This window comes from Macrotis lagotis, chromosome 5, assembly GCF_037893015.1.
Source record: "Macrotis lagotis isolate mMagLag1 chromosome 5, bilby.v1.9.chrom.fasta, whole genome shotgun sequence".
NCBI classification, from domain to species: Eukaryota; Metazoa; Chordata; class Mammalia; order Peramelemorphia; family Peramelidae; genus Macrotis; species Macrotis lagotis.
In genome coordinates this window covers 200,659,937-200,675,627 of record NC_133662.1, presented here as the reverse complement: position 1 = coordinate 200,675,627, position 15,691 = coordinate 200,659,937, and the positions used below count along the sequence as shown (strand labels likewise).

The window sequence follows — 15,691 nt, the reverse complement described above, 5'->3', positions numbered from 1 at the left end:
ACCCAGGTACTCCTGACTCCAGGGCCGGTGCTTTATCCACTACGCCACCTAGCTGCCCCTATAACATCACTTTCTTAGGGAGAGATAAAGTCTATTAGGGTAATAGATCTTTCTTAGTGGCTAAATCAGGTCTTGGGGAGGTGAAGAAATGACTTTCTAGTCTCAGTTGGAAAGTCTTGGGATCCCAAGATACATCACTGCTAAAATGTTATTCATTTAAAAGATCAATTGAGAAAATCAGCAGAAGTAAAGGACACCTGGAAAAATAAAAAAAAATCAAGAAAATCAACTTTCATTTGGATTTGAAATGCAGTCAGAGGAACAGCCATTCATACGAATAACCATACAGTCACATGCATTCAATTCTTCAAAGAGAAGTTCTCAACTTGATTTAGACCCAGGTTTTAGATAATAGGTAGGGAAAAGGGATAAGGAAATACTAATATGTTGTAGGTATTTTACTTATCCAAAATATGTTAGGACATTGAAAACTTTTCCAACATAAACTATTACTGGGTCATAATGGAAAAATATACCTTTGCTTACTGTAAACAAAAATAAGATTATTTTTGTTCATAGTAGTTCAAAATTCCCCTTTCACTTATGACAGCAATGGGTTCAAGTACAGAATCATATTATATATGTAAAATATTCTCTTTATAACAGTAAATAGTTGTAATTATTATTACCCTTGTCTTAGAGGTGAAAAATCTGAGTGGTTCAGAGAATAAGCATTTCTTAAGTCTTACTATCTGATGTGCTAAGCAATATGGACACAAAGAAAAGCCAAACACAACACCTGCTGCCTACAAGGACCTCACAATAAAAAAAAAACCAACCAAAAACCCCTGATGTACATATGAACTCTCAGTAGGATAAAAATGTAAAGTAGCAGAATGAAGAGAACCTGAGAAAGACCTCCTCTAGAAGGTAGGATCTGATCTGAGACTCCAAGGAAGCCAGGAGACAGAGATGAAAAGAATATTTAGACATGGGAGATCTCACAGGACACAGGGAGAAGTAAGAGGGCAAAGTAATGAAGGGCTTTGAACACCAGGGTTCCAGGACCCCTGGGGGACACAAGATACTTGGAATAGGACCTGATTTGAGTCATTTGAGTCCAAGTCAAGAGTCCCCCCCCCCCCACTATTTTACAGGGCCTCTCAAATGAGAAGAATTATAGTTTTTCTATGCCCCCCCCCCAAAATGAAAAATTACTCAAGTATTAACTAAATTTGTCTTTCAACTTACTCAGGGTCCAGAGTTTTCATTCCCAAGGTACCAAGTAACTTTTCCTCTGCTATTTCCAAAGCTTTCCAGGCCTTCTTTGGAGTAAAGAGCTCAGGGGCCTGATGATATTTAGAAATAAGAATTGTTAATTCTTGAGATTATAGTTGAAATAGTTTGTTTCTCACTGTGATTATTCTAAGTCCTCCAAAATAACAATAATAGTAATAAAGTTTACAAGTCCTTTACACACATTCTTTTAAGCCTTAAATAGTCCTGGTTAAGGAAGCATTAAAATGTATTATTTCCCCAGTTTATAATTTCATAGAAGCTCAGAGGAATACAAATTCAGAGCTGGAGGCCATGTAGCCTGACCTCATTTTATAGATGAGGTAAATGGGGCTACTGATGTTAAATGGTGCACCCTAGGATACATTCTAAAAATCAAAGATGGGATTTGAACTTGGTCTTCTGATTCCAAGAACCACTGGGTTTTCTATCCTACAGAGTTATATAAAAGAACTAGCAAGTCAAAGAGTATTATTAAACACTTATAATGGGTCAATGTTAAGCACTGGGGATACAAAGGAAAGGCAAAAACAAAAGTCATAGGAGGGATATGAACCTCAGTCTTCTTAGCTCTAATTCTAGGATTGGCTTCCCAAAGTCATATTCAAAATACAATTTACTTTCCATTGAATTGGGTGCTTAAAAATAATGCAACAATCTGACCCTGAAGCATGTCAAACTAAAGTTTGGAGGTGCTATTTTAGGTTTTGGAAGCTAGGGAAACTGAGACAAATTTACACTGATGCTTTTCAGGGGCAGAAAACAATCCAAAAAGAGGGGAGAGGGGACTCAACATTTATTAGTTCTGTCATGGTGAAGAATTCAGTGGATACTATTTTTTATTTGATTTAACTCTCAAAATACTCTTTAAAGCTATTACAGCCTCTTCTAAGAAACAAAGGACAAGACCAACTTCAGGAAGCTGCTAGATGGCATCATTATTCTGCTAACAAAGAAGAGCCTAAGGATGAGGTGAAATTGTTGGAGGATACCTGAGTTTGAGAGGGAGAAAAAAGTGATGGAGGAAGTCTTTCCATTTTAAAGTTTTGTTTAGCAAAATGCTAATTTAAATAAATAAAATCATCTGAAAAATGATAGTGAGTTATTTATGCTTTCCCTATGGTAAAGAGCAAAGTGTTTAGGTATATCTTTTTGAAGAAAAAATTTTGGAGAAAAATATTAAGCTATATTGACTGGGGTAGGCAAAAAAAGGGAAGATACTTTATGATTATCTTCAGTATCTACTTTCAATAATATAGGGATTGAGAAAGGCCTGCAAACAATTCCTAGTAGTAAACATTAGACTTCCTATTTTATTCTAGTAATAGTTATAAGTTGAAAGTCTTTATATAAAAGATAAATCAAACTAACAATAAAACTCTTTTAGTTCTTAAAAAATTAAAAACAAACAGAAATGAATCATTTGTTAAGGAACTAAAAGCAAATCTTTACGCATGTAAACTTGAACCTAGCATTTTAGGAACAGTTTTTTAAAAATATGATTTTTCAAATTATTTACTAAATCTGAAAATACTTACTACGACCATGGCTATAGTGAAATTTGGTCTGAGTTGGTAGTCACACCAAGGACTTGAAGCTCCATAACTGTCTTTGTATATTCCACGTTTGTGAACTAGATCAGGACGCTTTTCATTAGGATCTGATGGATCCTCTGAAACATGGAACAACTTTTCAAAGTGGTCTTGTATTTTCCTGTTCCACTCCTCATATGAAATTTTAAAATCTTTTCCTGTAATATGATAAAATGCACTGTGGTACATTCAAAGCTTTCCATATGCAAATTAATATACTAGGAAAATCTAATGAAGAAGGCATGAATCCTGAATAAAGACGATTATATATTACTAGCCTGTTAATTGTCCAACAGGCACAAGGAAAAAAAACCTTATTTGACAATACTGACCTTTTATGACATGGTAACAGAATGATTTGCATTTCTCAATTCAAAGATACTGTATCATTACAAAACAGTATTAATAATAATTAATTATGTTACTCCCCTAATGATAGGAAAATGATAATAATGCTATTTCATATAGTCTTTTTTTCCATGTCTAAAAAAAAAAAAGCCTAAATTTACACCAAATACAATAGCACTTTATTTGGTAGATTGGTAGAATTTTTCATTGAATCCTCTGAAATCATGTTTGGTAATTACATCAGAATTCTTAAATCTTTCAAAGGTCTTTACAATATTGATATTAATTCCACAAATTATTCTAGATTCTGTTTATTTCACTCTACATCAGTTCATGCAAATCTTCCCTGGTTTCTTCTGAAATAATCCCTTTCATATTTTTCTGTTACTCAATAGTATTCCAATACATTCATATGTTGTAATTTGTGCAATCATTCTTCAAGTGATGAGTATTACCTCAATTTCCAATCCTTCACCACGAGAAGAAAGTGATTTTGTACATATGGGCCCTTTTCCTCTTTCTTTGACCTAGTATGATATCAATGGGTCAAAGGGTATATGTAGTTTAATACTTTTGGGGGCAGTTCTAAATTGCTTTCCACAATACTTTTATTAACAGTGCATTAATATACCTGTTTTCCAATATTACCTCCAACATTTGTCACTTTCTTTTTTAAAATTAGCCTGACAATCTGATGAATGTGAGGTAGGGCTCCTTTAGAATTGTTTTAATTTTATTTCTGTTATATATGGAGCATTTCACAACATGACAACTGATTTTTTATGAGATTAAGTCTTCTATTTCTTATTCTTTTAATCTGGTCATTTTTAGATTACTGTGTATATATTCATTCCTTTCATTAAGATTGTCAGTTTTATAGTATATATTTGGGCAAAATATTATCCTTTATTACTTTATTTGTTGTGAATTCAATTCATTTTTCATTTCATTCATTTTCTTTTTAATCAAAGAAGCTAATGGTTTTTCTCTTTTATTCTTTTTCTTCCTTAAAAAACTCCTAGTTTTAGTGATTAATTCATTTTTTCCTTCAAATTAAAAAAAATTTCAATTTTTGTTAATTTTTTCTTTGATTTTCAGGATTTCTATTTTGGTATTTAGCTGAGAGTTTTTAATTTATTGGTTATGTTGTATGTTCAATTAATTCCTGGGTTTATTCTTTGTTTTAACGATGAGAGTATTTAGAGATACAAATCTTTAATTACATTCCAAAAATTTTGGTTATGTTGTTTCATTGTTGTCATTATTTTTAATGAAATGTCCATGTCTATAATTTGTTCTTTTACCTACTCATTCTTTATGATTAAGCATTTCTTTAGTAAGCCTTTATTGAATATAGTTTTATTGTAATATGATCTCTTAAAGATGAGTTTGGTATTTGTTTTTTTGAATTTGTGAGTTTTTTTTAAACGAAAGATTTTTGTAGGGCTGAGAATGTTTACCTTTTTAAAATTTTATTCAATATTCTCCAGAGGTCTAACACATGTAACCTTCCCAAAATTCTATTCAGGTCCCTAACTTCTTCATTATTTATTTTTTGGTTAGATTTGCCTAATTTTATTATCTATTTTTTTCCGGGTAACTAACTTTTCTTTTTAGTATTTGGATGCTATGCCATTCAGTATCCTGTTTAGTTTTGATATTAATTTATAGTCTATGATATTTTTCAGCACAAAGTAAGTTCTTTTAAATATGTTTATTTCTATTGTTGTTTTACCTTCAGATTTAGTGCTAACTTTGATTTTTTTTAACTTCAAGTGAAGCATAACATATTTTGCTACAGCACCTTAGTTTATATGTGCGAAATTTTCTGAAGCAACAAGTGTTGCTTGTAAATAACTTATTATTGGAGTCTTCTAATTATTTGACTAATTTCTTCCTTTTTATGACCAAGTTCATCCTATTCATTATGACCTTTAATTCTGCTATTTCCTTTCTATTCTCTTACAATTTCTTCTTTTTATTTCTTGCTATCTTTTTATAAATCAGAGTGTGATAAGACATAAGAATTATGTTCTGCACCTGTGTTCTGGAGTCGATGCATGTTCTGTTTCCCCTTTCTCTTTTCTCTCTCCCTCACCCAGAATCAAATAGTAGGTTCTTATCTTTTCTTTCTTTCAAAACTATAATCTCAATTCATCCTCCATAATTAAGAGTTTGTTTTATTAGGATGGATTCTTCCTCTCATCTCCCATTCTTCCCTCTTATATCTCCCTCTCCCTTTCTTTTCTGTTTTTTCTCTGTAGATAGAAATGTTCCTCTAACTAGTTTAGATGAAAATAAAGTTTTAAGGGTCACCTATTTCCCCAGTACTCTGCCCTCTTGTTTGTATTGTCTTCTATTTATTCATCCTGATAACATGAGATAATTTGACTTAGTTTTTTGTTCATTTTCTAGAGTCCATGGAGAAGCTTTTGGGGAGTTCACTTATACTTCTTCCAGTTATTTAACTATTTATAGTGAATTTATAGTGAATTTCAAAAATTCCTATGCTAACAAGAACAGCTGGCGATCCAATCCTTTGTACTTTAACATAGTGATTTGATGCAAGTAGCTTACCATTTCTTTTTACTGTAACTGCATGATAAGGGAACAGATTCCTTTTTGATAATTCTAGTAACCAACGAACAGTGGACTTGCTCAGACCAACAATTTCCACAGCAGAACCATCTCTAAAAATTAAAATTCAAAATTTGTGACATATTAACAAAATTTATAAAAACAAAATCTAAGTTATGAGTGTGCATCTCATAGAAATGATAATGTTTTGACTACTCAGGATATAACTAGTACATAAGATTTTACTTTATCCTTACAAAGTGTTTTACTTCTATTTTTTTTTTTTTGATCCTTACAACCCTTTCGAGGCAGCAACACTATTATACTCATTGCATAGATGAAGGAATAAAAGCCCAAAGAAGTTAAGTGATTTACTCAAAGTCACAGTTAGAAAGTGGCAGGGGTAATGATAATGATGATAATGATAATAATAGCATTTACACAAGCATTTTAAAATTTGCAAAGGCTTTATACAGACTTCTCATTTATTCCTCATAACCCCATTGAGATCAGTTTGATTATTATTCTCCATTTGATTGAGGAGGAAACTGAACCTGAGGACAGGTAAGTGACTTGCCTAGGATCACACAAATACTTACTATCTAAAAGCAGAATCTGAATTTAGGTCTTCCTGACTCCAAGTTCAACATTTTATCCAGTGAGCTACCTAATTGCCCAGAGATAGGACTTAAATTTAACTCTTATCACTCTAAGTCTAATTCTTTCTATTACTACTATGTTGCTTCTTGAGGATAATATTTCCTCACTATTTATGTCAACTATCTTTAAATGAAAATCATTTCATGTTTTATCCACATGGATTCTATCCTATAGGAAACCCTTTTCAAAATTATTTTTTGCTTTTCTCCATCCTCTTGAAGAAAATAATACATGTTGTATAAAGTACAATTGGGCAGTAGGTAATGGCAAAAGATTAGATAGTCTTATGTAGAGAGTACAAAAGAGCAGATACATATATGTTTGTGTGTGTATGTACACAAAGATATAGATGCCTACATATCCACACACACACACACACACACACACACACACACAGATACGAAGATTAAAAGGGTATTGAGAAACCAAGCATGACATATAAAAAAGACAAAGGCTGTAGTGGGAAAATGAAGCATTTTAAAGAATTTCCTTGTAAGTATAGTTGATACATATAAAAATATTCAGAGTGTCTAGAATTTGCAAATAATTTTGTGACATTTAATGGCAGATTTTTTTTTGAGGATCTCTTTTTTATTATAGTGTAGGATTTGGAATAAGATGCCATCAATCAATAAGATTTAAAATGATCTATTATTCCCAGGAAATCAGCTACTGGAAGAAAGGCAGGAAAGAAAGAAGGAGGAAGCATTTATCCTTTACTGCACTTTTTGAATAACTCAAATGATTTTCACTGTGGGATATAATTATTATTCTCATTTTACAGAAGAAGAAACTGAAATACAGGGAGGTTAAATGATTTGCCTAGGACCAACTAGCTAATGTCTTTGACTGGATATGAACTCGGGTCTTTCTGTCCATAGGCCTGGGATTCTATCCACAGTGCCACCAAGCTACTTCTAAATGGGCTAAAAGTTAAGGCAAAAGACTTTTCAAATGAATATAAGGAAGAATATGATGATTAAACATAAAACTGGAATGACATATACAGAGAGGGTGTGGTTACTCCATACCCAGAAATCTTTAAAAAAAAATAGGGAACTCTTTCAAGGCTGATATGATAAGGTAATTTTTTAGGGTTTCCTTTAAGTTCTAAATTCTAAAGTTTTAAATACATGCGAAATTATGGTAGGTTTTTGAGGTCAAAAAATAATTATTTTCTTCATTGAGAGCTTTCTATGGAGTAGTACCCGAAAATATCTTAGCAGAGATATTTTTCTTGAGTAATTAAATTTAGTAACATTTTCAAATGTTAAAAAATCTTTTGTAGATAATTATTTATGGCTGAAAACAGGAGATGAATAACAAACTAGTACATAAAGATCAGAATGTTCTCCTTGAAGAAGGCAAAAAAAACTAGATCCTGTTAAACTACTTTCTGAACAGTCAAATTATACAAGCATTTTAAAACAAACTATACCTTGGGGTAGCTGGAATTCCTTTGTTTCGGGCTCTGTCACTTTCCCCCATTTTATCCATCCAGGTACCACAATTAAAGCGATTTCCTCCAAAAACAAAACCTGTTTGATCATCTACTCCTGCAGTTATATTAAATCCTTCAAAAGGAAATAAAAGAAAAAGTCTTAAAATTCTCCAAGAATTATCTTAAGTTGCTCTTTAGATAAAAATGTTTATGCTTTAGAAATTTCTGGTCTAGTCAAGAAAATATAATAATATTCAACTGGTACATGCTATTTAAAACTTATGTTGCTTCTACTTTGTTATCTGAGTATTAAATTACATTTATTGAATATTTTTTGTTTTGACAGACAGTGGGGTTAAGTGACTTGTCCAAGGGCATACAGCTATGTAAGTATTAAGTGTCAGGTTTTCTTGACTCCAGGGCCAGTGCTCTATCCACTGTGCCCCTAGAATGTTTAAGAATAAACAAGAAATTCTTAATTTACAGCAAAATTGTGTTAATGAATTTGCAACCCTAGGCAAATCACTTCTACCTTAAATTCCTTTTCCCCTTGTTATAAAAGATAATATTAACACTTAATAACCAAAATATTTTTAGATTTTTGCTAAAAGGACTAAAAATTACAAAATATTATCTATCATATCTTGATGTCAGAATATCTGGTGTTATGTTGTCAGGTTATGCAACTGTGTCTACCATGGGACTTAATAGTTGTAATAAGGTATTCAAAGAAATAATTTACTTACCTCTAAGAATGACAAAAAAAGTTTATTCTAAGTGTAAAATGAACTTCTAAAATAGCCAAACCAAAAAAAGTCTAAATTGCAATTTCCAAAGAACAATGTATGTCATTTCAGCTCTACCTTCATCCTTCATGTTTCTATCTATCTGTGGGCCAGCATTTCTTTCCCGGAACTGTATACCCTGCAGGTGGCGTTGCATAGCTTCTTGTATTACTTCATATAATGGCTGATCCTTATTAAGATAAGAGTAAACAATCAGTCTTTGAGAAATTACATTTTTATTTATTATAGAAAAATTCCCAACTGAATTGAAACAAAAGTAAATTATCCCTTCCAAGAACTATTTACTACTTTTTATTCACAAAACAAAATAATGAGGTATTACCTAATCTAATAGTATGAAATAAGATGAAGAAATTAACAGAATTTTTTTTGTGTGTTCTTATATACTGGTATATTATTATAGAAGTAGTAAAACAAAATCTATTATCCAAAAACTATTATTTGTGAAATTGTGCACAATTTAATTTTATTGAAGTTTATAAACTGAAATTTTTCCTATATTGGTGTGAAAGTTCCTCCTTATAACTATGAATAGTTAAATTAAATAGTTGTAAAGTCAGTAACTGAATACAGTAATAGGCTCTTGAAAACAATGGCTTATATATGCCATAACTAAAAAGTTTAAATCTGTCAATACCATAGATATCCATTTATGCCCTAAATTAAATTTAAATGTTATTTATTAAGTACCTACTATATGCTGCCTATTGAATCTCATAGTGTTAAATTTTCAAATTTCTTTAATAGTCTCATCATTAAATGCTTCTTATTGCATAAAAACTGCATGACATAAAGCAATACAATTTTAATTATCTTCAGTTTTAGAGGAAAAAAACATTGTTATAAATTCTGACATAAATTTTAAGTAATCTTTTAAATTAGAATGATCTAAAGACAAACTGTTAGCTGTCCAAAAAAGTCAATAGGCAATAAATGGTTGATCAGCCAAAAAGGAGGAAGTAGATTCATATTTCATCCGTAAACACATCATTAGAATCACATTTTTAAATCACATAAGGAAGCTGGCTATGTGCAAAATTAGGGTAGAATCAGAATCTTGAGGAGATTCATTTTATCATCTACTTTCCTCTCAAAAATGTCACTGATTTATGGTAATTTAAAAAATCCTTATCACTACTCTCCAAAATATTGTTTTAATTATTTGCTAAACTAATATAAATCATGTTTTCCTTTTATATTTCCTTGAAACTTTCTCCCCTTATTTGGATTTATTGCTGTTTTTCAGTTATTTTCTTCTCTTTGTGACTCCATTTAGGATTTTCTTGGTAAAGATACTGGGGTGGTTTGTCATTTCCTTCTCCAGCTCATTTTACAAATGAGCAAAGTGAGAAAAAAGGATTCAAACTTGTCCAGGGTCATCACATAGATACCAAGTACCAGAGGTCAGATTTGAACTCAGGAAGATGAGTCTTCCTGACTCTAGACATGACACTATATCCAGTGTGCCAACTGCCCTGTCCCCCTCTTTTTTTGACATCTATGGCACTTTAATAGAACAGTTTCTTTTCCTAACTTCCCCAATCATTCCTGTTTAACATCACTCTGGCCTCCAAAATGACAAACATGCATTTTTTTTTCTCTTTAGTAGAAATAGATCAAGTTTTAAAGATTGGAGAAAATTTTGTCTCTATCACCCTTGTATTCATCATGATGTCTTTGTGTCTAGTGGGTAATCAGTTTTTTGGTAAAGGAATAGCTACTGAGTTCTTGTGATTTATATTATTTTATTTTATTTTTTAAGAGTAATGAATAATTTATTAGAAATTATATTACTGATGAACTTGTTCATTTCAGCAGCACATTAATCAAAGACGATTCTAAAAGACGTGATAGAAAATACCATCCATATCCAGAGAATGAAGAACAAAGCTTACTATCTTTAATTTTTAAAAGTTGTCTTAGGCATTTTTCCGTCTTTTTTGCCATTTTTATTTGATTCTTCTTTCATAACATGATTAATATGGACCTATGTTTAGGCATGGTTATACATGTATAGGCTATATTAAATTGCTTTCTGTCAGGGGGAGGGAAAGGAGGGAGGGAGAAAAATGTAAAACTAAAATTATCTTATAAAAAATGATTGTTGAAAACTACCATTGCATGTAGCTAGAAAAATAAATAAATATTTTAAAAAAGAAATTATATTCACCAATGTTCCTGCTGGCAAAGGCAAAGAGTCATCTGTAGGATACATTCTGGAAACTGGACACTTAAGAATATCTGTGCCATTTGGAACCATTTTGCAGTAATCCTGAATACACTGTAACCACCACCATACAGCATCTCGGCAATTAAACCTGGCATGAGTTCCTTCACCAAGCAGATTAGGAATGAGTCCATGTCTCAGGGTACCAGCAAATGCTAAAATTATATTTCTAAAACCAGAGATTTAAGCATATAATTTAACAAAATCATTTTAAAATACTAAAGACACAATATATTAGATTCAATCTTATCTTCCCCTTTTCTTTTAACAGCAAATTAGTGTATAATTGAGGAACTTTTAAAAATTAAATTTATTTATTTTGAATTTTACAATTTCCCCCCTTAATCTCACTTCCCGCCCCCCACCCCTCACAGAAGACAGTCTGTTAGTCTTTACATTGTTTCCAAGGTATACACCGATCTAAGTTGAATGTGATGAGAGTGAAATCATATCCTTAAGGAAAAAAAATAAAGTATAAGAGATAGCAAAAATATATAATTTTTTTTTTTTAATGGAAGGTTAATAGTCTTTGGTCTTCATTCAAACTCCACAATTCTTTCTCTGGATACAGATGGTACTCTCCATTGCAAATACCCCAAAACTGTGCCTGATTATTGCACTGATAGAATGAGTGTATGATGTTCTTCAGGTTCTGCTCATCTCGCTCAGCCTTGGTTCATACAAATCCTTCCAGGCTTCCTTGAATTCCCATCCCTCCTGGTTTCTAATAGAACAATGGTGATCCATAGTGTACACATACCACAATTTATTCAGCCATTCCCCAATTGAAAGACATTTACTTGATTTCCAATTCTTTGCCACCACAAACAGGGCTGCTATGAATATTTTTGTACAAGTGATGTACCCTTTTTGTACAAGTGATGTACCCTTTTTCATGATCTCTCTGAGGAACTTTTCAATAGCTTGCTACCAGTAGATGAATTTTATTTTTCTTTCTGGTCACAGAAACTCATACAATCATCCATTTCAACTTAGAGATGTTGTGACTGAGTTTCTGCTATAATGAAGATTCACACTGATGAAATGAATGTATTCCAGAATCATATACTCAGAGCTACATGGGGTTTGAGAAGTCACCGTATTTCAAAGCTGGTTTGTTTTTTTGCAAGGCAATGGGGACAGTTAGGAAATTATTAATTGTCTGAGTTTGGATTTGAACTCATGTTCCTTCTCACTCCACTATATCACCTATCTGCCCCCTCAATGCTGTTTTACAGGTGAGGAAGCTGAGGCTCAGAGAGGTCAAATGACCTGCCACAGGACAGAAAAGCATTAGGCAACAGTCATTTTAATCCAACTCAGTTTCTCTGATTACACATGCACTCTTGTCTTTTACTATCTTGAGGAAACAAGGCAAAGTCATGCAGTCTATAGGATCATGGCTTCTTGTGTATAAAGGGAGGATGCTGGCCAAGGTGACTTGGGAGTACCTACTTTCTAGTTCTTCAGCAAAGCAGCTGGGAATCTTTTATTATAATGATAAAGAGCCCTAGATTCTTCAATATCCATAGCTTGACTGCTTTAATAGATGAATAAAAACAGATGTTCATAACACAATAGCCAGCACTTACATAAATTAAAAAAAAATAATAATTGTAGGTATGGCCAGGTGGCGCAGTGGATGGAGCACCGGCCCTGGAGCCAGAAGCACCCGAGCCCAAATCCAGCCCCAGACACCCAACAGTCACCCAGCTGTGTGACTCTATGCAAACCACCCCAACCCCATTGTCCTGCAACCCCCACAAAAGACCCAAAATAAAAAAATAAAAATACTAAGAATAATAGTAGGGGCGGCCAGGTGGTGGACAGAGCACTGGCCCTTGAGCCAGGAGCACCTGGGTGCAAATCCGGCCTCAGATAACCAACAATCAACCAGCTGTGCAGCCCCAGGCAGGCCACCCTGCCCTATTTGTCCTGCACCCTCCCAAAAAATAATAATAATAATAAATGTGCTTCAGTCTGTGTTCCAACACATCCAGCTCTGTCGTGGGTGAATCAGTCTTTAGGATAAGTCCATCACAAAAGTTACTTCCATATTTTTCCACCACTGCCATTGCTGATCACAACTCCATTCGTACTTATCCACTACTATGTACTGTATTTTCTCTCTCCTTTAACTCTGACTCTGCTGTAGGGGTAGCTGAGTGGCGCAGCAGACAGATCCCTGGTCCTGGGGCCAAGAGGCCCTGAGCCCCCATACCACCCCTTAGACCCAGCATCCACCTGGCCCTATGGTTCTGGACAGTCCTTCCAATTCCAGCCCCTTGCAAGAAGTAAAAAAAGAAAATGTGTTATATCTGACTACTCTCCCCCCAAGGTCTATCCTCTACTCCATCACTCACATTTCCCCCCCTTCCTCCTGTCCCCCTTCTCTCCTTCTTACTCCAGATGTCTATACCCCATTGAGTATATGCTGTTTCCTCTCCTAGACACCTCTGATGAGAGCAAAGATTCCCTCATTCTCCCTTGCCTTCCCCCCTTCCATATCATTGCAATAGCTCATTGTAATAAAGAAAAAGCTTATTATATGAAATATCTTGGCCTATTCCTCCTCTCCTTTTTCTTTCTCCCATTACATTTCCCTTTTAGCCATTGACTCCATTTTTACACCACATTATATCTTCAAATTCAGCTTTCTCCTGTGCTTCATCTATAAAAGATCCTTCTGCCTGCTCTCTTAAATGAGAAGGTTCATATGAGTATTATCAGTATCATTTTTCTATACAGGAATACATGTAGTTCATCATCATTAAATCCCTCATATTTTCCCCGTCTCCTCCACTCTCTATGCTTCACCTGAGTCCTGTATTTGAAGATCAAACCTTCTGCTCAGCTCTGGCCATTCCAACAGGAACATTTGAAATTTCCCTGGTTCACTGAAAGTCCATCTTTTTCCCTGGAAGAGGACATTCAGTTTTGCTGGGTAGTTGATTCTCGGTTGCATTCTAAGCTCTTTTGCCTTCCGGAATATTGTATTCTAAGTCCTACAAGCTTTTAATGTAGTTGCTGCTAAGTCCTGTGTGATCCTGACTGCAGCTCCATGATATCTGAATTGTGTCCTTCTGGCTGCTTGTAACATTTTCTCTTTGACTTGGGAGTTCTGGAACTTTGCTATAATATTCCTGGGGGTTGTTTTTTTTTGGATCTCTTTCTCAGGGAGATTGGTGGATTCTCTCAATTTCTATTTTGCCCTCTGCTTCTAGGATATCACGGCAATTTTCCTGCAGGGTTCTTTTCCTGGTCATGACTCACGTATTCCAATAATTTTTAAATTATCTTTCCTAAATCTGTTTTCCATATCAGTTGTTTTTTCAATGAGATGTTTCACATTTTCTTCTAATTTTTCATTCTTTTGGTTTTGAAGTATTGTGTCCTGATTTCTAGTAAAATCAGCAACTTCCCTCAGTCCCATTCTTTGTCTGAAGGATTTGTTTTTCCTCAGACAGCTTTCTTATCTCTTTTTCCATCTGGCTAGTTCAGCTTTTTAAAGCATTATTCTCCTCAATAACTTTTTGAACTGTTTTATCCATCTGACCTATGCTGGTTTTAAATGTTATTTTCTTCAGCATTTTTTTGTATCTCCTTAACTAGGTGCTGACTTCATTTTCATGTTTTTCCTGCATCTCTCTCATTTCTTTTCCCAATTTTTCTTCTATCTCCCTCACTTGATTTTCTAAGTCTTTTTTGAGCTCTATCATAGCCTGAGCCCAATTTCTATTTTTTTCTTGGAGTCTTTGGATGCAGGAGCTTATACTCCCTCATCTTCAGATTGAGTGTTTTGATCCTTCTTGGGATCACAGGCAAAGTATTTCTCAATAGTGTTCTTTTTTCTCTGCTTACTCATTTCTCCAGTCTGTGCCTGGTTTTGGGGTGCTTCCTGAGCTTTTGAGTATTAGTGGAACACCCCCACAAGGATCTCAATGTGTGAGGCTCTGTCTTCCCTCCAGGTCTGTGAATGACCACAAGCGCACCTCTCTGCCACGGGGCTGAGGTGGAGGGGGCCTGCTGTTCTATGGGGGACCTAGACTGCGATCAGGATCTAAATGTGGTCAGAACCCCAGAGTCCTGTTCCAGGGACAGAGGACAGACCTTTGCAGTCTCTCTCTACTCCCCTCCCTAGGCTCAGCCTCATATTTTTAACTTGCATAATTTCCTTCCATCTTCCCTTCCCATTCCCCTCCCCCTTGGTGGTGAACAGTCAGACAAATGCTGTACATACACATTTATGTTTAAAATGTTTACATATTAGTTATTTTCAGTATGAGGAATTAGGATTAAGAGAAAAGAAAGAAAACAATGAGATAGGAAAGAAGTACATAAGAGAAATATTTAAATAATGAATGTAGTGTTCATTCAGATTCTGTGGGTTTTTTGGTTTTGTTTTGTTTTTCTTCCCCTGGCTGTGGACACATTGTCCTCAGCTAGTCTCCTAGGGTTGCCATAGCTCTCTGAATTGCTCAGAAGAGTTGCATCCATCATAGGTGATCAACTCACAATATTGTAATTAATGTGTACAGTGTTCTCTTGATTCTGCTTCGTTTGCTCAGCATCTGATCCTGTAATTCATTCCATGCTTCTCTATAGTCCGACCATTCATGGATCTTAAGAGATCAATAGAATTCTGAAACATTCATATAACATAACTTGTGCAGCCATTCACCAATTGGTGGGCATCCCTTCAACTTCCAATTCCTTGCCACTTCAAGTAGAGCTGCTCTGAATA

The 15,691-nt window shown here is 34.1% G+C and overlaps 1 protein-coding gene across 4 annotated transcripts in view; it reads right to left on the bottom strand.

The window, feature by feature from the left end:
- AGL (amylo-alpha-1,6-glucosidase and 4-alpha-glucanotransferase) overlaps positions 1-15,691 on the bottom strand; it is an 84,314-nt gene that overhangs the window by 7,746 nt on the left and 60,877 nt on the right. For all 4 annotated transcript variants that reach the window (XM_074188247.1, XM_074188245.1, XM_074188248.1 and 1 more), the window contains exons 26-31: positions 10,891-11,116; positions 8,778-8,889; positions 7,912-8,047; positions 5,814-5,926; positions 2,835-3,046; positions 1,252-1,349 (exon numbers count right to left, since the gene is read on the bottom strand). In XM_074188247.1, the coding sequence (XP_074044348.1) occupies positions 1,252-1,349; positions 2,835-3,046; positions 5,814-5,926; positions 7,912-8,047; positions 8,778-8,889; positions 10,891-11,116 (897 nt within the window). The remainder of the gene's footprint in view (positions 1-1,251; positions 1,350-2,834; positions 3,047-5,813; positions 5,927-7,911; positions 8,048-8,777; positions 8,890-10,890; positions 11,117-15,691) is intronic.